At 40.5% G+C, this 23,626-nt stretch overlaps 1 protein-coding gene across 2 annotated transcripts in view; it reads right to left on the reverse strand.

Moving 5' to 3' along the window:
• The window catches only part of si:ch211-26b3.4 (connector enhancer of kinase suppressor of ras 2), a 92,123-nt gene that overhangs the window by 49,120 nt on the left and 19,377 nt on the right, over positions 1-23,626 (reverse strand). For both annotated transcript variants that reach the window (XM_022205174.2, XM_022205175.2), the window contains exons 2-8: positions 21,112-21,275; positions 11,407-11,609; positions 10,571-10,658; positions 9,424-9,465; positions 4,453-4,572; positions 1,491-1,550; positions 1,270-1,338 (exon numbers count right to left, since the gene is read on the reverse strand). In XM_022205174.2, coding sequence (XP_022060866.1) covers positions 1,270-1,338; positions 1,491-1,550; positions 4,453-4,572; positions 9,424-9,465; positions 10,571-10,658; positions 11,407-11,609; positions 21,112-21,275 — 746 coding nt within the window. The remainder of the gene's footprint in view (positions 1-1,269; positions 1,339-1,490; positions 1,551-4,452; positions 4,573-9,423; positions 9,466-10,570; positions 10,659-11,406; positions 11,610-21,111; positions 21,276-23,626) is intronic.

Raw genomic sequence — 23,626 nt, forward strand, 5'->3', positions numbered from 1 at the left:
TGCTGTTCTTTCTCTTTTTCCTTTTTGTCTGCTCTGTCTTCTCCTAGACCAAGAACTTGCTGGAGGGATTTTATATCTCATTTGGCCTAGGAACCCCGTGGGATCCCACAGGAAGAACTGGAAAGCGGGGATAGGGTCTTCTTAAATGACCTGCTTCATCTGCTACCTACTTTAAGTGCCAGAAGATGGATGGATGGATAGATGGATGGTGATTAAAGACTTCATAGTATACAGTGATGCCCCTTGTTTCTGGGTAAGGCCAAGAAATTTTTGAACTACTCTAAGCTGCTCTCCTATTTTCCCCGTTTTATCTATTTCCTCTCCTCCCTAAGTCCTACTTTACTGCTTCCTCCCTTGTTGCCCTACCCTCCCAGCTCTGCCTCAGCCCACTTCCAACACACACACCTCAGTCTCCCCCTGCTTATCTCCTCCCCCAGAGTGAGGGATCAGAGCGGTGAGGGTCTAGCTGAGGGAGTAATGAAGGGTTGGAGCTGTGAGCCTGGCAGGGTGCGATCTGCACTGTCACCCCGAGGAGAGAGAGAGTGAGATAACACAAACTTCCCTCACGCGTCAATCAACGAAGCTCCCCGGCGTCTGCACGAATGCTTTCGCTTGAGCTGCACCTACCGAGACGTACGAGAGGAAATACTTACAGAAAAGGCACACCAAAGACGCAGACACAAGGCTCCTTCTCCCCTTCAGAAATCCTCAAATAAATGTCGGAACAAATTGTTTGACAGCACAGGCAATCGACAGCGCACTCAATCACATGCTCTCACAAGGCACCATTCCATTTAAAATGGCTGCCCATTCTTTGTGCTTCCCTCTGATGTGACGAGTTGAAGGAAGAAATCCAACTTATTCAAGTCTGAAAAGTGGAACATGGGTTCGAAATTCCAACCACACTCCTCCGCAGGGGTTTATTACAACAATGAGAGGAAAATTCCAGAAAAACTGAGCTCACAATCGCACTGGACTGAACAAAGGTCTTGTAACAATCGTCCTATAATCAGCTCCAGCAGCAAGCCTAATTAGCCCACATAGTGGCACAGGCACAGGACAGGAAGCACCATGGTGGCAGAGGTGGCAGCAGCGGTGGTGGTGGTGGTGGTGGCAGACATCATGTACCTCAAAGCCTCCTCAACATAGCACAGAATGGAAAACAGAACACAGTTTGCAGTATGTCTGCACAGTGGAAACACATGGGGAGTAAATTTCCTGGGACTCTCTGTGAGGTCAGTGTTGTGTTTGGCAGCTTTTTTAACTCACCACTGTCTGGTGGTTGACTTGGATCACCTCATCCCCTGCATGGATCTTCTTACACTGGTCTGCTGGAGACTGCAGAGGCAGAAATTAGAGGACAGAAAAGGACGATGGGAACAAATTTAGAAAATTCTGACGCAACGGATTCATTGTCATAATGGAATATGAGACTGTAAGTTGTGGTTGGTGGAGTGTCAAGTTTCTGAGTGAGTGAAACAAAAACTCACATTCTCTGTTGTTCCGGTAATAACGTGAAGCCCATCATATGTTGATTTGATATACATCCCCTGAAAAAACAAGAACACGATTCACAATGAAGTACGAATATTTTTAATTTGTTTCTGTTTCTAGACTCTCGTCAGATTACCTTCCCAGAAACTTCAGATCTGACTTCGACTTGACTTAAAGATGGAACCTCTTTATTTCAAGTCTTCAAACTGTACTGTAACTCTGCTTATCTAAAGATTTGGTGTTTTCATAATGTGCTGTCTAATATGCTTGATCCAAAATCCCCACTGAAGACTGACAGAGTTGGCTTTGAGGGCAATATTTTATGATTCACTTCAATTTTACACTCTTCAAACCAATCAGTGACCTCTGATCTCTGTATAAAAGAGCTCAGATTTGTTCCTGTTTTTCTATTAGTTTATCTTGTGTGGACATGAAACTTCATTCTCCTCTAGACATGACTTGATGGTTAGAAGCAAAATATTCAAGTCTGTAGTTTGGATGTACTTCCCTACAGTAATGTGTACACATGGAAGTTCTTCCTTCCTATGGGTATGTTAGTGTGAATGTTTAGCTCAAGTACCACAATGTTAAAGAGGACAGTCTTTATGTAAGTGTGAAGTATTAAAAAGGACAAAAACAACATTATAGTGAAATGCAAATGGTGCCTGGTTGATATTAAGTGTGTAGCAGCTGCAAGGAGCTCAACTTGAACTTTGAATGGCAGCGGTTAGCTCTGAGTTCAGCTAAAACTGTCAGTCAGGGAAACAAAGTTCGCAGTTAGCAGGGAAAGTTCCAAGAACTAAATCTAACATTCCCTTAAAGTTCTACTAATTTATAAAAGAAACTATTTAAGGCTAATGTTCAAAGAAGGTTTTAAGGATATTTATCATTTCAAATAATGATCCTATAAGGTGAAAACTTTAACAGTCCCATTCCAAAGACGTTCTGACAGTGTTGTGAGAACCACAGATTACGTTACACAAAATCAAAAAATGTTTTCAAGATGTTTTTGAGGTTACTATTAAAAAGCGGTAATCTTGTAATGTAAAAAGTTACTTTCAGAAGAAATACTACTCAAGACTGTGTATTTACACATCCAGTAGACACAGATCTGTGTTTGCATTGTTAGCAGTTCTGTCTATTTTTCTAGGGAAATACCGGTCTCTCTAGTTACTAAATAATATGTCGCTTTCTGCTGAAAACAGTTTAGAGAAAGAAGGTTGATGCGAAAAGAGTTTGTAGGCCAAAAAAACTAAAACAATGATTGAACAGAAGCTGAAAGACTTTGCTCTCATTACAAATACTAATTTAATCCATTGTTGAACTAAAAAAGTTGATTTGCACTGCAAAAACTCAAAATCTTACCAAGTCTATTTCTCTTATTTTTAGTCAAAATGTCTCATCCCACTAGCCTAGCTGCGCTAGACCCATGCTCTGAAGACACAAGGGTCTAGGCACGCTCGACAGGGAGGGAGGCGGGCTAAAAGGTTGTCTATCAAATCACTCTGCAGCAATTGGGTAGGTATACAACCAATCAGTGCAACGAATAGGCTCCGAGAGCGTCGGAAATCAGAGGATGCGGTAGTTCGGTGAAGCCTTATTTATACAGTCAATGGGTGAAGCTCAAGTATATTACAGACATGTTAACAGAAAGATTATTCAGAGTCGGTGCTAATGGAGCTCAACGACTGTTGTCGTTTTTGTTGTTGACCCTGGCAGAGAATTAAATTCTTTGCCGTGGGTTGTCTAGCGCGGCTAGGCTAGTTGTTTCCAGTTGTTTCTGTCAGAATCGTTGCGCCTCTGTCGTCACTTAGTTACGCCCGCCTTCTGACTCTACACTTCATGGTGATTGGTCCGGCCAGTTTTAGGAGCATCCAACCTCGAGCCTTATGGAGGGTAACTAGACCCACCCTGGCAGAGAATTAAATTCGTTGCCGTGGGTTGTCTAGCGCGGCTAGGCTATCATCCCACTTGATTTCAGATAAATTCACTTAACAAGAGACATTTCAGCAAGATAGAGGGACTTGCTTTAAGACAATCCGTCCTAAATATCTTGTTAAGTCAAACAATCTTGAAATTATCTTGTTTTGAGTTGTATTTTACAAGAAAAGTCCAATTAAGTTTAACCCTCGTGTCGCTCTGTGGGTCAAATTCACAGGTTTTAAAGTTTGAAAATGTGGAAAAAAAATATTTTCACAGTGAAACTTCTGATGTCCACATTTTCAACATTTTTTTGGGAAATCTTTAAACATTTTTTGGTGGAAAAAAGAAATGTTAAGAATGTTTCAAATTCTCCAGCGAATTTTGCCAGAGTTTGCTTGATTTTTTTTGTGAATGTTCTTAAAGAAAATATCAGACATTTTACTGATATATATGTAATCACTTTTTTTGGCAAATTTTTACTCATTTTTTGAAAATATTTACAAGAATTTTCTTTAAAATAAAACTTTTAAGGAATTATTGGAGTTTTCTTTCTGAAGGTTTTGCAAATTTTCAGAAATTTGGGGAATTTTTGGGATTTTTTTTTCAGACAAGGAAACAATATTTTTTTCATGTCTGTAAATGAAGACAGCAGGAGAGTTAATACTTCTCAAATTAGGAGGCCACATGAAAGCAAAAATCTATTTTTGAGTGAAAAACTGCAATTTTTTGGGCATGTCTGGCTTGTTTTAGGACACCTAAGCTTGACAATCGTGGTAAAATATAGCTTAAAATAAGTTTTCTAAGCTAATTTTAAGATCTCGATATTCTAAATATCATATCTTATTTCAAGAAATCTTACCAAGACATTTTTCACTTGTTCTATTGGCAGATTTTTTCACTTTTTTCAAGGTAAAAGTTCCTTGAAGAAAAGTTTTTTTTTCTTGTTTTGAGAGGGGCATTTTTTCCAGTGCGTGCAGCTTTATAACAGCCTTGGTTTGTGGATTTATGTGTGGGAATCCTCGGGTGTGTCCTTACCAGCCCTTCGCTGGGCATGATGCTGGTAAGGTGGACCACCTCCAGATGGGCAGACTGAGAGACCAGAGAGTCAGACGACAGAGAGATGATGTGGTCACATATCCCTGCTAAGGTCTTACACTGGAGTTAGAGGTAAAGAGAGCAGAGAAAATGACAGCAGGAAAGAGAGAAAGAGAGAGAGAGAGAAAAAGAGAAAGACAGAAAGTTATTGAGATTGGATTTGGACCGCGAGGGATGCTGTGACCTAGCTGGAGGAGGTGAAACAGACATCATTTCATCAGATTGTTCCACATCGCCACTTCCATCACTCCGACACACAAACTGTTTCCTGTCACAGTCTTGTCCGCGGGCATGCCCACAAGACGCCATCACAGACAGAACAACACATCACCGATACTAGCCGGCCCGAGGTGCTCAGATGACATTTTGTAACGTCTAAATTACAGAGCGCAGTTTTCATTTGTGGTTATCACTGTGTTTTTTTGTTGTTGTTGAGGAAGATAGAGACTATTTCTGCCTTAATATCAGCTGTAATATTTTCACTCCACACTTATATTCCTAATACACATTACTCCATCTGAGTGCATACGAGTAAATACGCCAAATGAAAAGCATTCACTTCACCTTGGCTTTTGTTCTAAATAAACCTTGACTGTTTTTCAGGCTATTTGTCTGCTCGGTCACGCATGCAAGTTAATTTATCATCAGCAACGTCTCTGCCTTCTAATATTGGCTGAGTGACTGCAGCGGCTGTACAGACACTGTTACCCCGGTTATCCTGCCTCATAGTGCCGCCGCTTAGCGCACACATGCATGCAAACACACATGCAGGAATGTAGCGGGCGTACATGTAAGAGAACATGTTCGCAACACAAGCAGCGACGAACCCTTCAGAACATAAAATAATCTCCCGATCTCAATCCTAATGAGCAATTACCAGATTATATCTATGAAGAGAGGAGATCTTTAATATGCACAAAAACACACACACACACACACACACACACACACACACACACACACACACACACACACACACACACACAGACACATGATAGCTCACAGCCTGTGATTCATTCAGTGTGAGAGAAAAGGTGGGGATTCTTCAGTGAGCTGGTTATGTGATGCTCTCTCTCTCTCATTCTGTCTCGCATAAATCCACACATGCTTCCGTCCCTTTTTTTCTGGGTCAGTTATTTGAACATTACACTGCCTGTTTAGTTTGCTGTTTATACAGTAACATTATGTTCTTGTCAAAGTGTGCACGTTACGTAAGGGGATACCCGGAACAGTTTGTGTCATGAATAGACGCCAAGCAGCGTTTTGAACTTGAAGAAGGAAAGAAAAAGGAGGAAAAGGGGGCAAGCAGTGTGTTTCTAATCCAGCCTATGGAGCCATAAATAGCATGTGAAGTCCCCACAGCGAGCGACAATGCTGTGGCTCCGCTCGTGCTCCTCTTTGATCATGGGACTAATAGTGTTGACCTGGGATTAACACTGGGGGCCGAGAGACAAAAAGGCGAGTCAGCAGCGTGGAGACTCTCATCTCCTCCAGCTCTGACACACTCCGGCCTTGATCTGACACGCCTCCGGAGCATCAGAGTGCAGATTATAGGGAAGTTAACTTATGTGGTTGGCTGGCGTGAGATTTAAGAGCAGTCAAACAGAAAGCCAGACACAGTACGCTGCCAAATGGATTAAGCTCCGGCGAGAACCCCCCCCCCCCCCCCCCCCCCCCCCTCTTCTCACCAACACCAACACCAACACCTTCCTCATTCTCAAGCCGCACTTTCTTCATCATCACACCTTTTCCTCCATGCACACACACTTCTCCATGCACGGTTGCATAATGCATAGTCTGTATGGTCGCGCGCACACACACAATGCAGCAAAACTGGGGGGAAAAGATAGACGAAGCAAAGGGAGAAAGAAAGAGAAAGGCAGCGGGCTTGGGAAGGGAGAGTCCGGGAGGAAAGGGGAGAAAACAAGGGAAAGGAGAAAACACACAACTAGGACAATCTTATGTAATGCCTCTCATCCTTATGCATGCATGCACATAAAAACACTCACTCATACACACTTCACGCTCCATCAGACACACAGACTCACACATGCTCATATCTTATCTCTCTTATTCTCCCCCGCTCTCGCACACACTAACGCACACTAACGCACACACACTCCCCTGTCCATCTGATTGCTGCAGGCCGTAGTCTAGAGCAGAGCAGAGTAGCACTGAGTTTTGCATTATTGAGCAGGAGCTGAGAAACGTACAACCACCACTACAGTAAACAGTCTCTGAACCAAGCGCTGGATATAACGTCCTGTTTCTGTCCGAATCAAACTATATACATGTATACATTACTTTAAATAAAGCCGCTACTAAATTCATGTACAAAGAGTGTTTCGTGAGTTGCAGTCATGCATTTGAAATTTTAGCAAAACAGAGAGCAAATTTTGAAGAATGAATCCCTTTATGCAGGGGATTTACTATTGCAGTATGTATTTCTGGATTATCGAATCATGAGTTTAAAAAAGCAGCAATTTATTGTTCAGTCTGGTTAGGGTACAACTCATTTTAACTACCTTAAATAATTATTAATATTATATTGGGCAGTTTAAACTATGAAATACACTGTATTATTATAAATGTAATACAAAAAAATCTGGGACATACTTTAAAAATGTACAACTATAATTGATCACTTGTCAATATTTTTAGGTATTAGTTACTCCACCAAGGAATGTGGCGGTGTTACGTGACGATTGGCGTACATTAGTCTGTCCGTCTGTTATTCCATCTGTGTGCAACATTACTCAAGAACAGACAAACAGATTTGGATGAAATTTTCAGGAAAGGTCAGAAATGACACAAGCAGCAACTCATTAGACTTTGGCAGTGATGCAGCTTATAGTCTGGATCCACGGATTTGTTAAAGAGTTCTGTATCATTGCGTGATAGCGGCACAGCGTCACTGTAACCATGACAACAAGTGAACACTACATCAGCTGCCTGCTAATGATCATATGATTGTGATCCCACTACAAATCCATGGCCGTGGACTTATCAGGACTTATTTGTGGAAATCATACAAGGAACAATTGATTAAACTGTAGAGGTGTTTCTGAGTCCCATCAATTCCCGTCACCCGATACATATTTAAATCACATAATTCGGTATCCGTACATAACATACACAAGCAAAACACACGCCTGTGCTCATCGCAAGTCCATTTTGTTCGTGGGTACATTTATATTAAATGGCCACATTCTACGGTGCCGCAATTTCTGCCATGAGTTTTTCTCAAGATTTCAGCTGTCAGAAAAGCTACAGCTGAGCAGCCTTGGTGGAGTACTGCCCTCTCTGAGTGCTTTTCTTGTTTATTGTTGTATTTCCATTGAAATGATTAGCTGTGTACCTTGACAAGCAGGCTAAAAGTGGTTCCATTCAAAATCCACATTTTTCTGTTGTTCAGTAAAAACGTAATACATTTTTATCAATATGTGCTAAAATTAAACATTGTAACATGATAATTTTTTCAACTACATCACTCAGCTCTAAGGAAAGCGTTCATAAAAAACAAAGGAAGTAATTGCTTTGATGATTCGACCACAACGCACATCTTTACTAGGCATCACATCCTACACGTGTGTGTCCTCCCTGTGTGTTACATGGTTGAGTGTCCCTTCACCTCCACTTTATCGTTCTCTTTTCAAAACACACGGTAAATGAGGATGAGCGAGGAGGCTGCGTCTAGAAAACAGCTCCTCCTCTCTCGCTCTTTTCATGCTGTCTCCTCATTTCACACATAAACCTCCCACACATAACAGACTTAGTCATGTGTAGCCTTTAGTCTGGCGCTGTGGGTTGTGGGTGTACGTGCATGAGTACGTGCACGCATGTGGGGAGCCATTTAAATATTAGGAATCTGCCTAATGTCATTGTCGTGTGTGATTAGCAGGCATGTAACAACAGAGGTGAATGATTGCTGCGATACCTCGACTAAAAAGCTTAGAGGTGACTTATTTTGAAAGGGGGACGCCACAGTAACATGGTAAATGCAGTGTAAGGATTAGTTTTGCTGTACAGAAATATATATTACAGTAAGATTTACAATATGTTGACAGATCATCTGTTTTCACTATTTTTTTTTTGGCCCTTAAATGCTCTGGCGTTTTCCCGGGAACTCCCCCTGCCCACATTTCGCTTGGTTTCCTCCACCTGACCTTGAATGGCAGCAGGAAGTGTCCCAATCCAACTGTCAGCCCAGATCAGACACTAGCTGCTCACTCGGTTTCACACGTGGACACGGACAGTTCTCCGTCATACATGCGTGCACACACACATCAACTACGCTGCGGCTTTCAAAAACCCTCGGGCTCATTTGCACTTTCACATGCATCAATTTGTGCTCCAAACTCCAACAAAAACGCTCTGACACACACACACACACACACACACACACACACACATAAAATCAATTTCAGCTGAAGTGTACTCGAACGCAGCAGGTTTAAATAATGCTGTTTTGTTTCACGAGGCACAATCAATCTGAGTGCTTTTTCTGCGAACAAGTCTAACAGCCAATGTGAAATTTTTGTTCGAGCAACTGGGGCTTTTGCAAGAGTTGTCTTAGAGAACAGAGATTAGGTGATAAAAATGTGCAAAATGGCACGGTTCTTTGTGCAATAAGCCAGCAGCTTGGAAATATGTTGAATAATCATACTTTGCATGTGTGATGCAACCACGTATGTAACAATGCTGAAATAAAGGGAAACCAGTTGAGCATGAAAAGTTCATTCTAGTCCCTGAAAATGGAAACTAAAGGCGCTCTTTTGTAGCTTTTCACTGCCTGTCATTGTCTTCATCAGCGTATGAAGATTAGCAGAGATCTGCTCCATTCAGAACAACTTCTAATCATCACTGATATCTCAACAGGCATTTGATTGTTACAGTGAAAAAAAAACTTACCACGTGAAGAATCTTATTCTCTGTCTCATACACAGTGCAATCCTGTAACAGAAGGAGGAGGAAAAGAAATACATTAGATGGAGAAAGCATCCGCACGCCAGCTCAAATATCTCCAAATATAACAGCCAGGAAAGAAGCAAATGAAATGAGATGTCCAACAGGAAGAGATGGATGACTTGTGGAGAACACGAGCAGTCAGCTATTTTGTTTCTAACCTTCCACATTATGCACATTGTAGGCAGACTAATACACTGGATTGACCATTTCTGCTGCCTGGAGCTTCACGAGCTTCCTCTGGATTAAGGAACGACGTTATTTGAACATGACAGATTGTTATTTAACGATAGCTGATAGTTAATCTATTTCTGGGAAAGCGGCCCACTGAATCCACCAGATGTGCATGGTAGCGGTTAATTCATCTGTTTGATGCGTTAGTGTGGGCAGCGCTGCCACCTTTGTCTGTCTCGCTGCACCCTGGCAGCCGCATGCTCATTCGGCCCATTGTGGGCCTTAGGTGGCCCCTTTCTCTTCGCTCTCCTCTGGCCCTTGTAAGAGGGGATGAGGTGTTATCTGCTCGGCTCCAGGACTCACTCTGGGCACAAGTACAAACACACTCTCACACACTCTAAGCAGGGCTCTTACTGGGAGGACGTGGATGAGGTCCAGGAGAGCAGACATACTTTCTGTCCAAACAATGAGATGTCTACAGTATCTACAGTAGTGTGTACACATGCACCTCCAGTTTTATTGTTTTAAAAGTGTGTGTGTGTGTGTGTGTGCAGTGCAGTGGATTGAAATAGCGCAAAAAGCCAGCGAGGGAGTAGAAAGAGGACAGGAAATGAAGAGACCCCAGTTCACTTTCCACTAGAGTCTATAAGTTGGGCAGGGGGTGAGGTCTCACAGTGAATCGATGATTGCTTAAGGCTGTTAGTGGGAGCTAATCAGCCACGCTGCAAACAGCCTGTGGCATCGGACATATGTTCCCCAAACAGTCAGATCTATAGGAATGAGCTATATGCCACAACGACCTCTATTCTTATAGATATTTCCAAGCTAAAACCCACTTTAGAGTCGCTCTTTCGATTCATATTCACTGACATGAATGTAGAAACGACAGATTGCATGATGCACGCATCGTGTGTTGCACCTGTTGTACAATGGTGGTTAATTCTAGGCAGAGCTGCACGATGTTGTTCTTCAGTAATGAATACTCTGTCACACTGGCAAATGGAGACCTGAAACACACACAAAAAACAAAGATCACAATCTGACAAATACATGGTAAAAATTACGGTTCACCTCTGCGGACAAATAGCTCATAACTGGACATAACTGTATTATGTTTTGGTGCATTATTTGCTATCAGTGTGATTTTAAAAGCTATGAGAGGATAGTGGGAGAGAAGGAGATATTCTCTGCTTCTCTCTGAGCACAAGAGCAACAGATAAAGACAAACAACAATATTTGGTTTATATCGTGGCCAGGAGGCTCTGAAACTCAGAGATCTACCAAAGCTTACTCTGCTTTTTGTGTTCTTAGCTTCATACGGTTCCATTAACACACATCAATTCATGATGAAAAGACAAAAACAATGTTATGCTTGTACTTTAGTAAATACATGGTCATTTTACCATCTGCAACAGGTTTTATGATATAGTCCAAAACAGCAGTCCCACAATATTATAAATGCCTGCACCGCCTGTCAATGGTTAGAGAAAGTTTATTCAAAAGTTCTTAAACCTAGAGGGACTGGAAAGAGGCTGAGGTTCTAGTTTCTAATGTCAGTTTTGAAACTGATGATGTTTCAGTCACTACAGATGAAGGCAAACCTATAACCATAACGTATTTTTATCTTAAATGCAAAAGTGTAGTCATAGCATGATTCATATACTGTATTTTGATGTGGTAATCTTCTAAACTGGGCATATCTTCCTCCGAATTAACGTCCCAAATGTGCTTTTCGGTCTAATTTGTAGTTCGTACCTGTCGAGCCAGGCCAGCAGGTTCTTGGCTGCACCAATTAGATCCACCACCGAAGTGAGGAAATCGTTGGGTAGCCTTCGAGAAGCTCGTCCATCGTAGTGTCCGCCCCTCCGCCGACCCAGGATGAAGTTCTGGAGGTTCTTCGCTGAGGCGTTCAGCTTGTGGGAAAGAGTTCGGAGGTTCTCTGTCTCTAGGCCGTAGTTCTGGAGGACAAAACAGAGAGATTCAGTTAAAATAGTGGAAATATGGCATATTCTTCTGACATTCTCAGTGACAGCTTGAGGTTGGCTACTGTGGTTACTTGTACGTCAGAACTTTAAGAACACTCTTGTTCTGAAACCACTAAAAGTTCGATAAAAAGTCCGATGCTATTCTCATCATGCTTAGCCTAGCATAGCTTATAGACTCGATGTAGGGGAACACAGTTTTTAAGTTAAGTTAGGCTTAAAAAATACTTCAAAAAAACAACTTCGCAATTATGACGCATTAAAACTTTCATTTTACTGGGATGACCTGATATCAGAGTAATCAGGGTGCAAATGCAGTCAACAGTGAGTCCTCAACTGGATTCGCAGCCACCATGACCTTCACTAGATGTCTTTCCCAACATTTCCTGTCTGTCTCTACTTTCACTATCTAACAGAGGCGAATAAGAGAGATAAAAGTTGCTGGTATTTTAATTACCAGCAATGACAAAATAAGAAAGTCTAGCTGTTTCCCCATTCATACATCTTCATCTGATGCTGAGCTAACCTGACTGTCTATAAAGTTTTAAATTTGCATCTCTGTTTTTGTTGTTGTTGTTGTTTTTTAAATGTCTGTATATAAATTAATCAAACACAACAACGTGTTGACTGACAAACCTTTAAAGTTGCTAATAGGCATTTTTTAAGCTGTAGTTATAGCAAAGATAGATGTCTTCCTGCCAGTCCTTGTGCTATACCTGCTAACTCCATGCAGTGCTTTGCAGTTATTTGTTCAATTCATCCAAATGAAAAGTGGGTTTGCAACTGTCATCATGTAAGTTTTTTTTAAATGGATAATAGTCTCTCTATTAAATTTTTAACAGCTCACATTTAAGTTGGTGCTCCAGAATTACACTTTTTTTTAAATATTCTACATTTCCTCTTTTGTGTTTTGCAGTTGTGGTTGGACTTAATGTTTGTGCACGTGGGGAGTCTACATCCAGCCATAGACCCAGTAGTGCAGTTATATATAGAAAATCAGACCATGCAATTATTTTACTCATGTTTGGGAGAGTTTGGAGACGTTTGTCAGCATTACTCATAGATTTCAGCAGCCTTTTGTTATTGCTGTTGTTGTTGTTCAGGTTACACATAGAGTGTATTGGTGTGCATGTAATCTTACAAATCCTTAGAGATAGCCTATAGGCGAATAAATGAATGAATGAATGAATTAACGAATGAACAGTTAAATGCAGCAGAGAAGACATCATTATTACAATAATGCTTCAGACATCCCCTATAGCATTTTATTAATGCGAACCTATAGTGTAGCCAATAAATTAGTGCACGGCTAGATGCTCTGCTTAACGCATCATGTGGCTGAAGGACTGGATCTAAGGCTGACTGCAATGGTACAGTCCAACTGCAAGTGCAAAAGACAAAAAAGGAATTTGGTATTATTTTTGTAAAAATCTAATTCTGAAGCAAAAAAAAACTACTTTAACTGAGTGAAAATTGTCTGTTTTTGAGGTTATCAGGAAAAAAATAGACTTGATTTATTTTGATTGCATTAATTGAACAAAGTACTGCGAAGCGCTGAATGGATTACTTTACTGTCACACTTAAAGAGGAACTTCGTTTTTTTTTTCAACCTGGGGTCTGTTTTCATATGTCATTTCATACATGTGAGTGATGGAGAAATGAATTTTTGACATAGCTCCAGTATTTAGCCAGGCAGGCAGCTTAGCAGCTCAGCTAGCAGCTCAGCTAGCGAAAATTATGGGGCAACTTGCCCCCCCGCGTCAAAGTATGTTGTGGGACACTCATTGAGACTATCCGAGCCGGTCAGTGTGGGGAAAAAAAGCACGTTAGGGCGGACTTTGACGTGGGGGGGCAAGTTGCCCCATGCTTTTCGCTAGCTGAGCTGCTAGCTAAGCTGCTAAGCTGCCTGCCTGGCTAAATACTGGAGCTATGACGAAAATTCATTTCTCCATCACTCACATGTATGAAATGACATGAAAACAGACCCCAGGTTGAAAAAAAACGAAGTTCCCCTTTAACACGAAGACATGGCAGATTTTGTTTTAATTTAACTCTAATTCAAAGAAGGGAAAAATGTTTACAGGTTTATAAGTCCTTTATATATTCATTCAAAAACATGATAGACTAACGCCAAACTTGCAAATATTTCCTTTCATCTGACAAAGTAAGAATGTTCAAACAACAAAAGCATCGATGTAAGTTAAACAGAATTGCCAGTTCTGAGTTGGATGAAGTCAAATTAGTATCTGCTAACTACATTTTTTTTTAAATTGCAATGCAAAGTAGGGCAAAATGTTCACAGGTTTTTAAACGTCCTTTATATAGTTACAGAAAACATGAGAAACTAACGTGAAAATTTCACATATTTGCTTTTATCTGACTAAATTAGGGTGATTTAGCAGCCAGTTTTGCCACTGAAACAAAAAAGCATCTAACATGATGGATGAAATGAAAAATCATGAACATTTTCATAAAACAGCCACTTTCTGCACCAATAAAGGAACACCAACACACTGATGGAGTGGCCCGTCGCTGCACTGTGACCCTCTTAAGTAAACACGCAAATAGATCCCTTGAGCCACATTGCGTTTGTCGTACCAAGACACCTCAAGTCATGTCCTGCCTGACGGAGCCTGATTCCTGCTGACACAAAGGCTGCACACACACACACACACATCCTTGTATAGTCAGATGCACAGGCTGAGCTAGACGTATCTATTCCTCCTCTGCCTCTAGATCTATTCCACACAGTCACGACCACAGTGACTACAAAGGAGAGAGGAGGGTTTCACAGTGGCAGCAGAGAGAGAGAAAGTAAAGAGGCAGAAGACAAGAGAAAGCGAGAAAGAGCATCCAGCTATGCATCTCGCTGAAACTGGGTCATGCATACCCTGTACAATGTTGTGTATTCAGTGTGAATGTAGATGTATACGTGTGCATGTTTGCACAGCTGTAATTAGGCTGTCATAAGATTCAATCTGCTCCTTCCAGGAGACCAAGATGAAGCAGAGAGGAGAATAATGCGTCGACTGCCTGATTGACTTGGTGTGTGTAGAGAAAGAGAGAAGTAATTTTAGCAATGCGTGCATATGTGTGTGTGTGTGTGTCAAATCAATACAGTAAGAGGGCGATGCCATTAGAGCCTCCCCTCCCCTTCATGTCAATGCGGTTGCCATAGCAGCCATGTGTGGAGTGGCCTCTCGTCTATACCGATATTTCTGCAATTGTTCACACTAAAGCAGCATCATTTCTGACTTGAAAAGGGGGACTTCATCATATAATCATTTCCCTTTCAAGAGGTAAATATTAAATAGCTTGCATACTCCACTCCTCGGCACGAGCTCTCGCAGGCCACGTACACTAAAATGAAGAGTATCTATTAATCAGAAGGATATTGATTGTGCTGCTTTCTGCTGCATGCTCAACTCAGGAAGATGAGTTTTGTATAATGACTGAATTTTGAATTTGCACTGCAGGTTTTTTCTCATTTACCCAAAATAAGTCCAGCTGCAATTTTGAAACCAGTCCTTTCTGTCTTTGACTTTTAGGAACATCTATTTACTGTTCAGAGACTGAAATTATGCTTATAAACAAATTGTAAGGCTGTATGCATTTTGATTCGTTTGCAATGACCCTCTTTATGGGACTGTACCAAGCCACTTGGGGGAAAAACATTTCAAGATGCAGCTGAATTTTAAAACAGTGCCCTCCTCCTGCAGCTCATTTCTCCCTCCACTTGGTCCTAACCCGCTTCTACCAAAGGAGCGTATGTACATGCAACACTTACTTAGTAGCATTACTTGATACAGTAACCTGCACAAGTAGAATTACTGTAATTCATTTTAATCTTTCCAATCGCATTTGATTTCAGTGTCTTTATATAGCAATTTTCTGAAAATTGCCATCTTGTCTTCATTGTGGACTTGTTGTAACCTCCAACTTTAAGCTAGTGCAAACAAAGTTTTTTTCCAGTTTTGAAATGCTCCACTAATATTTGCACATGTTTTGTGGTATTTTTTTGTCCGTTTACCATTTTGCTGGCTGTTGCAGTACAGGCAGCCGGTACCAGAGCTGCAAACGCAACTTTTCCTGCAGGATTTTCTAGGTCTTCATCAACAGCAGTAAGAAATCTTAATGCATTAGATTCAAACTACCTTGACAGCTGATGAAAGCTGGACTATATCACTGTCTGCTGATCTCTCTCTAAGTTTACATGCAGGTATCCCAAGGAGAGCTAGTCTGTGGTCACCATGTTTAGCTACTTTCCGTATTTAATGCTACTCAAGGTGAGATTATTCCTTTATCCTGGTGTATTAAACTGTTAGAAAATGCATTTCTTTGTATTTTTATTGTCATGCTAACATTAAAATTATTATCATGGTGAAATCAAGTCTTTATCTTAACCGGTCAGTATCCAACATACATGATCAATAATTATCTATATCAACTGAAATTTCTAATTTTACCAGAGGTTTAGACAAGAACCTTTTCAGCCATATTGTACAGATTTACCATATTGCATAATTAAATCAGGTTTTCCACCATCTAAAAAGGACATATGCACACATCTGCATTTGTATTAAAAAAAAAGAGCCATTCTTTCCCAGAAAAGATTTTTGAGTGACCAAATCTCTCGTCACGCACTGGATTTTCTAAAACCTGAAAAGTGAAGAGGAGGCTTCTTTCAGATCACTTGAATTACAATATGCTGCAAGGTTATTATGGAATTGTTGCCTAATGATGGTGAGAAAATACTGTTATACCCCAGCTTTAAATGACCATTAACTGAAACACTGTAAAACAAGAGAGAGGAGAGAGAGCAGTCTAAGAGGCAGAGGAAATGTGTTGAGTGGGATGAGTGTGTGAAACTGAAAGATGATAACGGGGGATGCTCTCTCGCAGGCGAGGGGTATACCCAAAGATAACATAACCTATATAGAACATCTGAGGACCGCCGGTCTAATTAGCTCAAATGTGAAAACTTGCAAGTAACCTCGGGGATTTTAAAATCAATTTGGAGTCACGGGGTAGCGCTGACAAGGAACCGACGCTGAGAGGTGACTCATCTGTATGAAAGAGTTGCAAGAGGAGATGAAGGCATGAATCACTTTGTCAGAACAAAAGCAGCATAAAAGTAGATTTGGGACATAGATAGAAACACAATAAAGCTGTTATTGTTAGAGATTATGCTGTGATATTTTAAGGTTTCAGAGTCGTTATGTTACTTGTAAGACATTTTGGTATATTGTCTCAATATCCAGGCTTTGCATTGATTTTCTTCATAAATCCAACGAACTGATGGAAATTTCTATGTTTCTGTTAAATATGAATGTGCTTGTCCACATATAATCCCTAACAGACTGTTTCTGTCTTTTGTCTAGTGTAATTTGAAAAAGGTCTCATTCCAGTTTTGCTGAAGAAGATTTTTAAAAACTACACTGAATAGAGTTTGATGCACAGAGTTTGTTATACTAGTGGAGCATATAAGGGGGCCAAAAATAGAACCCTGGGGGACTCCATGAGGACTGCTTGAATGCTACAAGCTAAGGTTTTGCAGTGAGAAACTATAATAATAAGGGGGGCTAAAATAGATCCCTGGGAGACTCCATGAGGACTGCTTGAATGCTAAAAGCTAAAGTTTTATAATGACAAACTATAATTATTGCAATAATAATGACTAATTTAGTACACTGCGACCTTTATGGCTGCTATAGTTTATTTTAAACCTACTTGAAGAAGAGCATTTACAGTGTACTTGCAGCTTTAAATGTAAAAGCTCTTATTTCCCTGGTTTTGACATTCATGTCTTTGTCTTTCAATTCAGATTTAGGAGTAAGTGGTCCTTTTTCCTTCCTTAAGTTAGGCTCATTTCCCAGCACAACCTCCTAAAAATTCACTACCCACGTAGAAACCTACTTAGCATAGATGCTACGGGCAAAATTTGATGGCATAGGCATAAAAGAAGGGACTTTCCAGAGACTGAAAGTTCAGTCGGTGCTTATAAGTTGCATTGATCCAGAGCCAGAAAGGCACCAATTATATTACTGCAGAAAGACAATAAAATCCCAGTAGTTGGGCCAGAGGAACTATATTTTGCTTCTCTTTATTGATTATATTGCTTACAACAGTGATTTGCTCTTTTATATCCAAATATTCAGTGCCCACAAGTATTATAGAGCCCTGTACTCCTTCGAGGAGAATTGTGTTTTATTCAACTTTGGTCTCATATTTGTCACTCTGGTCATATTTTCTATCAGTTGTGATAATACCGCATTCATCAAAATCATTGATGTGATCTGGAAAACATGGAAATATTGCTACAAGAGAGCCTGACTGGGCAAGAAATGAGCAGTGGCACAAAAAGACAAGCTATAACCAGCCAACAGTTTAACCAGATTATCTAAACATACCCAAAATGTTGGTACTAATCCCTCTTTGCACAGAATAAAACTGTATTTGCACAAAGCTAAAAAACACAAAGCCTGTCTGTAAACTGTGACTGAGCATTACAATTGTCAGATTTGGGTAACGTTTTTACAGTTTGCCTTGGATATCTCTTTGAAGTACTGTAAGTTTGGCTAACCCGGGGCTATATTTAAACCTGTCTGGCTGCCTGTGCTTTTCCCCCTAGACACTGATATTCTCCTTGGTCTCAGCAATTAAAATACAGTATTAAAATATCTGATGGGAAAGATAGCCAAAAGTACAAACACCCAAGCTGCAAGAAGCTAGTTTTATCTTCTAAAAGTACTCACAGCAGTGGTTTTTAGTGATTCATCTTGTGTATTTGGCATCCCAAAATGTGTGTGTCCAGTTCCAGGACATGTGGTGATTGCTACTGTGGGACACTCATTCCCATGCTGGAACATTTGAATGAGAAGAGGTGCTGATTAACACACACACACACACACACACACACACACACACACACACACACACACACACACACACACACACACACACACACATTCGCACACATTCAAACAGCCTCAACTAATCCAGCCATGTGTGCCTGGGAGATAAGGTGCATCCTGCAGACTCTTTCTACATACTCTCTCCTCCTCCTCCTCCTCCTCCTCCTCTTCCTCTCTCATCCTCTCTTCCTCTCCCTCGCTTTCTCTCTCTGGGAGAGTAGCACCTAATTCCCCCTAATTCCCTAATCCTGAGCAGGGCCACTGCACATACAGTCAGCAGTGACCGAGGAAGTACACACAAAGCGGGGCCCAAATGATGGAGGATTTTTCTTCCTGGCCATTTCTTAAGCCAATATCAATAACCGGTAGAGGCAAATAAACAAAAACCAATATATAAACCTTCCTACCTGTGAGAGCTCAGGGGATGCATGAAAACAGACTATTTCTGGAAGGTTTTACTCAGATTGGAAGTAATTTGGGGAAACAGACCTTTATTTTTCTTTATTATTGTTATTATTATTTAAATATTGATCTTCTTTATACCGTATTTTCACATTAAATTATCATTCTGAAATGCTAAAGCTAAACATACTTTGACATTTTTAGACACCAAAACTGAAAAATTGAAAAAAAAGAGACATATTGTTTTAATAATCATCATCTTCATTATTATAAGGTTATTTTTTCCAATATTATTCCGCCAAGAAATGCGGCGGAGTTATGTGATGATCTGCATGCGTTTGTCTGTTTGTCTGTCTGTCTGTCTGTGTGCGACATTATTCAAAAACGGACTAACGGATTTGGATGAAATTTTCAGGGAAGGTCAGAAATGACACAAGAACCAACTGATTAGATTTTGGCAGTGATCTGGCGTATAGTCTGGATCCACAGATTTGTTAAAGATTTCTGTATCATTGCAAGATTGCAGCCTGCTGATGATCACATGATTGTGATCCTACTATAAATCAACTGCTATTGGCTTATTCGGACTTATCTGGCAAAAATCACACAATGACTGAGCAGCCTTGGTGGAGTACTGCACTCTCTGAATGTATTTCTTGTTGTTATTGTTACTATTATTATTATCATTAATAAATATTAATAATAATATTATTGCAATAAGAATTAGCAGTTCAGTACACAAATCTGTGACTTTCTTGGCTGCTATAGTTGATTGTAAAACTGCTTGAAGAAGAAAACTTACAGTGTATTTTTAACTTTAAATGTAGATGCTTTCATTTCCCTGGTTATGACACTTATGTCTTGGTCTTTCCATTTAGACTTTGGAACGAGCATTCATCTATTTTCCTAAGCTATACTCATTTCCCAGCACATCCTCCTAAAAACTTACTACCGTTGAGTTTTCTTTGATAAGGCTGGATAAATATTTTATTTTTTGGGATACCAAAACTGTATTTTCTCTGCTAATTCATGATTTTTTTTTTTTTTTTGACAAACAGCTCTTTCTTCTATAAATGTGGATTTCTCTAAACAGAAGAACTTATACAGCTCTTTGCATGAGTAAAAATGTGCATCAAATTTACACTTGCATCAGTGTAACAACACGATTGGCTGGTTGTGTCACAGTGCGACTGTTACAAAAAAGACGACCAGCTTTTTGGCAACAGGGAACTCTCTCCCTTGCAACATCTCTGATAAAGCTCAATTTATATAATATAATTTCTTCTATTGATTAATTCACTAGCTTCAAGCAGACTATCAATGAAGTACTCTGAAGGAGAGTGGCCAACACTCCCAATTAGATAAATACATTAACCAGCCCTGTCGTCTCGGTATGCGACTGAAGCTACAGTCTCGATTGTATTCCCTTGCTTGACTCCCACATAGACATCAGCAGATAGCAAGGACATCACCATTATCTGACTTTCTAGTCTGCTTGAAGTCTACCTGGAGCACACCGCTGCATACAGTAGACCAACATCTACGCATACTACACATGCATACTGATGCTAACTAAGGGTACTACTGCATGTGTAGCATAGTTGCAAATTTTAGGCTGCATGTTGACCTCCACAGAGTAAATTTCACTGTCTGTGGGAGTCCACATAGACCCCAGCAGTCCTGTACATACTCCTATAACTTACATAATTGTTTATAACTTCCGGACCCATGAGTACACAAGGGTATTCAAAGATCAGCCATGCTATAAGTGCAGTAGAGTGTAAAGGCGGCATTCATAGAGGCTGATCTACGGCGCATGTATGGAAGAGAATCCTCCAAGGAGACTTCATTAAATCTTCATTAAATGTGTGTACTAATGTAATGCTAATCATCCAGTAACAGTAGCTAAAGATTTTCGCCTGAAGATGATGCAAACAAAGCAAGCTAATTCTGCTAAAGTAGTATTTATGAATGAATTCCATATTTTGGATTTGTGTAATAACTTTTTGCTACCTTTGATCAATTTTGGAGTCTATATCTTTGGAGCTTTTGGCAGTCTCACACCAGTCAAATGCATCTAAATGACATCAACACACAATCACAAACACATTCTTCCGTTATCATCCACCGTGAGACAGAGTCGGCAAGTAACAGCAGCTGACCAGGGCACAGAGGAGGTCGACAGCTTCCAGGATGAGCTCCTGATGTCCTATTCTGGTGACACCCAGCTCCTCCAGCTCCTGATGGGTGATGTGCAGCAGCTGCTCTCCTCCCATCTGCTCCCGCTCAAAGCTCTTCACGTACTGCTGGAGACAGTCATCCAGACCTACAGAGAGTATAGACAGATGCAGATTAGGATGTGCTGATGTATCTGTCTTCTGTCACTGTGCGTAAGGCCCGAGTCGCAAATGACAAAATATTTTTATTGGCCTAATTGGTGACTTAGAGGGCTTTCTGCCTCGGGACAAAAAGAGAAAACATGATTAGGAAACACCATTCCTGTCACTGAGTGAAAGAAATACAAATACTGCTGAGTGAATTCTGGTCCGCTTAGATGCAGCGCAGATTTCAGGCAAACACCCACACAAATTGTGTCTCATTCTGCCAAATAGAAACTAAACATAAACACCAGCCTAGACATCTTTTCAGTGCTTTATTGGAAAATTGCTGTCACCTTGAAAACACATCTGTCCGTGCCCCTTTTTGTATCAGATAATCAGCATAAACTCTACAGTGATGAAATTCCTTCTGATGCGATTGATTTCTATAGTCAAGAAAATAAAAGCAAGTGATGCATTTTTGGGTTTCGGAGTGAAAAGAATGAATTTTATGCGCATTCTGTGTGATTAAGGGCATTTCCAAAATACCTAGACAGAGGCGAGTAATATATTGATGTATGATTTTTCACTGTTACGCTGTGGGTGCCTGCTATGCAGAGAGCCAATCAACCGCACATAGGCGTGGTGGGTCCTGGATACTATTGATCAGTAAGAGCCTCTGGCTTTGAACCAAACAAAGTCAGCAGAAAGCACATCTCCCCACAGACCTAATGAACAAGCCTGCGCCGAAATGAGCAAACACAGAGCGAAAATGCACAAGAGGAAGCAAATCCATGCAGACACACGGTGCAACACAAACGGTACACTCTGTCCTTCCTCGAAGAAGCGCTCCAAACACAATCACACAAACAAATACAATTACAACTACTGTTGTTATTCAGGGTCTTGACGCCTCTGTAGAGGCATGCTGTTGAAGCCGAGTGGAGCTGCGAGGAAGACACTGATGCCCGAGGGAAGCAATGCTGACAGAGAGCAGACAGTGAGGTAGCACCTTTACACAGTCACCACACACACACACACACACACACACACACACACACACACACACACACACACACACACACACACACACACACACACACACACACACACACTCGCTACTTGCAAGAGCCAAACCAAGAGCACAAGGCATCTTGTTCTTTGTATGCCATGGGACACAGGAGACAAAATAGAAGCCCACTGTTGGTCTGAGTGACATGCAGAAACAATCTTGTTACATTCAGCGCAGCAGAGCAATTTTAAATGTAACACATCAGTGAGAGGCTCTGAACTGTGGCAACACAAGTGAAAATTGTTTAATAGAAGTCGCTCCCTGCAGAAAAAGCCACACGTTGGCATGTGTTTCGGAAATAATAATACGATGTAACACATGGAAGGCTGTTATCATAGCAAGTTTACACATGAAGCATGTGAAGACTGCACCTGTGAAATCAAGTAGGCACATGTGATGACTTCTTCTCACATGGGAATAAGTCATTTGTTACAATAACGAGGTGACACTGCTTGGAAAAAAATCTAAGCGGGTGTTGAAAAAACAGAAACACCTTCAGTATATTGGAACCAAGTACACATTTACATGAGCTTCCTTTGTTCATTTCTTTACTATACCGCATTCATTTGAGCTGTGCTGCTTTAAAATTGCAGTTTTACATAGAAAACATATCATTAAAACATACTGAATTGCTTTTTAATTACATAAACAGATTTTAAATATTAAATTAGCTCCACTTTGGCTAAAAACATGTTAGTATTAATAATACAAAAACATAACAGTTTAAACTCAACATTAACGCAAATATTAATAATTAATACTATGAACTATTTCACTGACAATTTTACTATGTTGCTAATATTCATTTTAATACAAATATTTCTCCTTAAAGCTGCATGAGCTGATATTTTTATAACCATGTAAAAAATCTTCTAATTAATTGAAATCTATCTCTGCATATTTTTTTACAAGAACGCCCTCGGTGACAACTTCTTGAACAAGAGTAAGTGCTCTGCTATATTCTAGCACTTTTCTTTTAATATGTTTATTACAGAGGGAAAGTAGTTGAATGTAGGCTAATAAATCATCACCGGTGTTGGCAGAGATGTGCACAAGTGAACTGAGCGTGCAGATTCCTGGAGCTGGCCGGCAGCTATAGGAGCAGAAAGCAGGGAGACGGAGCAGAAAGAAAAGCCCTGCAGCTAATAAGTGGGATGTCTGAATGTGTGACTCCTGACCCCGATTGAGGGCGAGAGACAAAAGAAGAAGAAGAAATGAGATGGACAGAGATGGCTGCCTCACAGATGGAAGTCTTTATGTTCCATAAGAGAAGTGAGCCTCCTGTTC

Source organism: Acanthochromis polyacanthus, chromosome 10 (genome assembly GCF_021347895.1).
Source record: "Acanthochromis polyacanthus isolate Apoly-LR-REF ecotype Palm Island chromosome 10, KAUST_Apoly_ChrSc, whole genome shotgun sequence".
Taxonomy (NCBI): domain Eukaryota; kingdom Metazoa; phylum Chordata; class Actinopteri; family Pomacentridae; genus Acanthochromis; species Acanthochromis polyacanthus.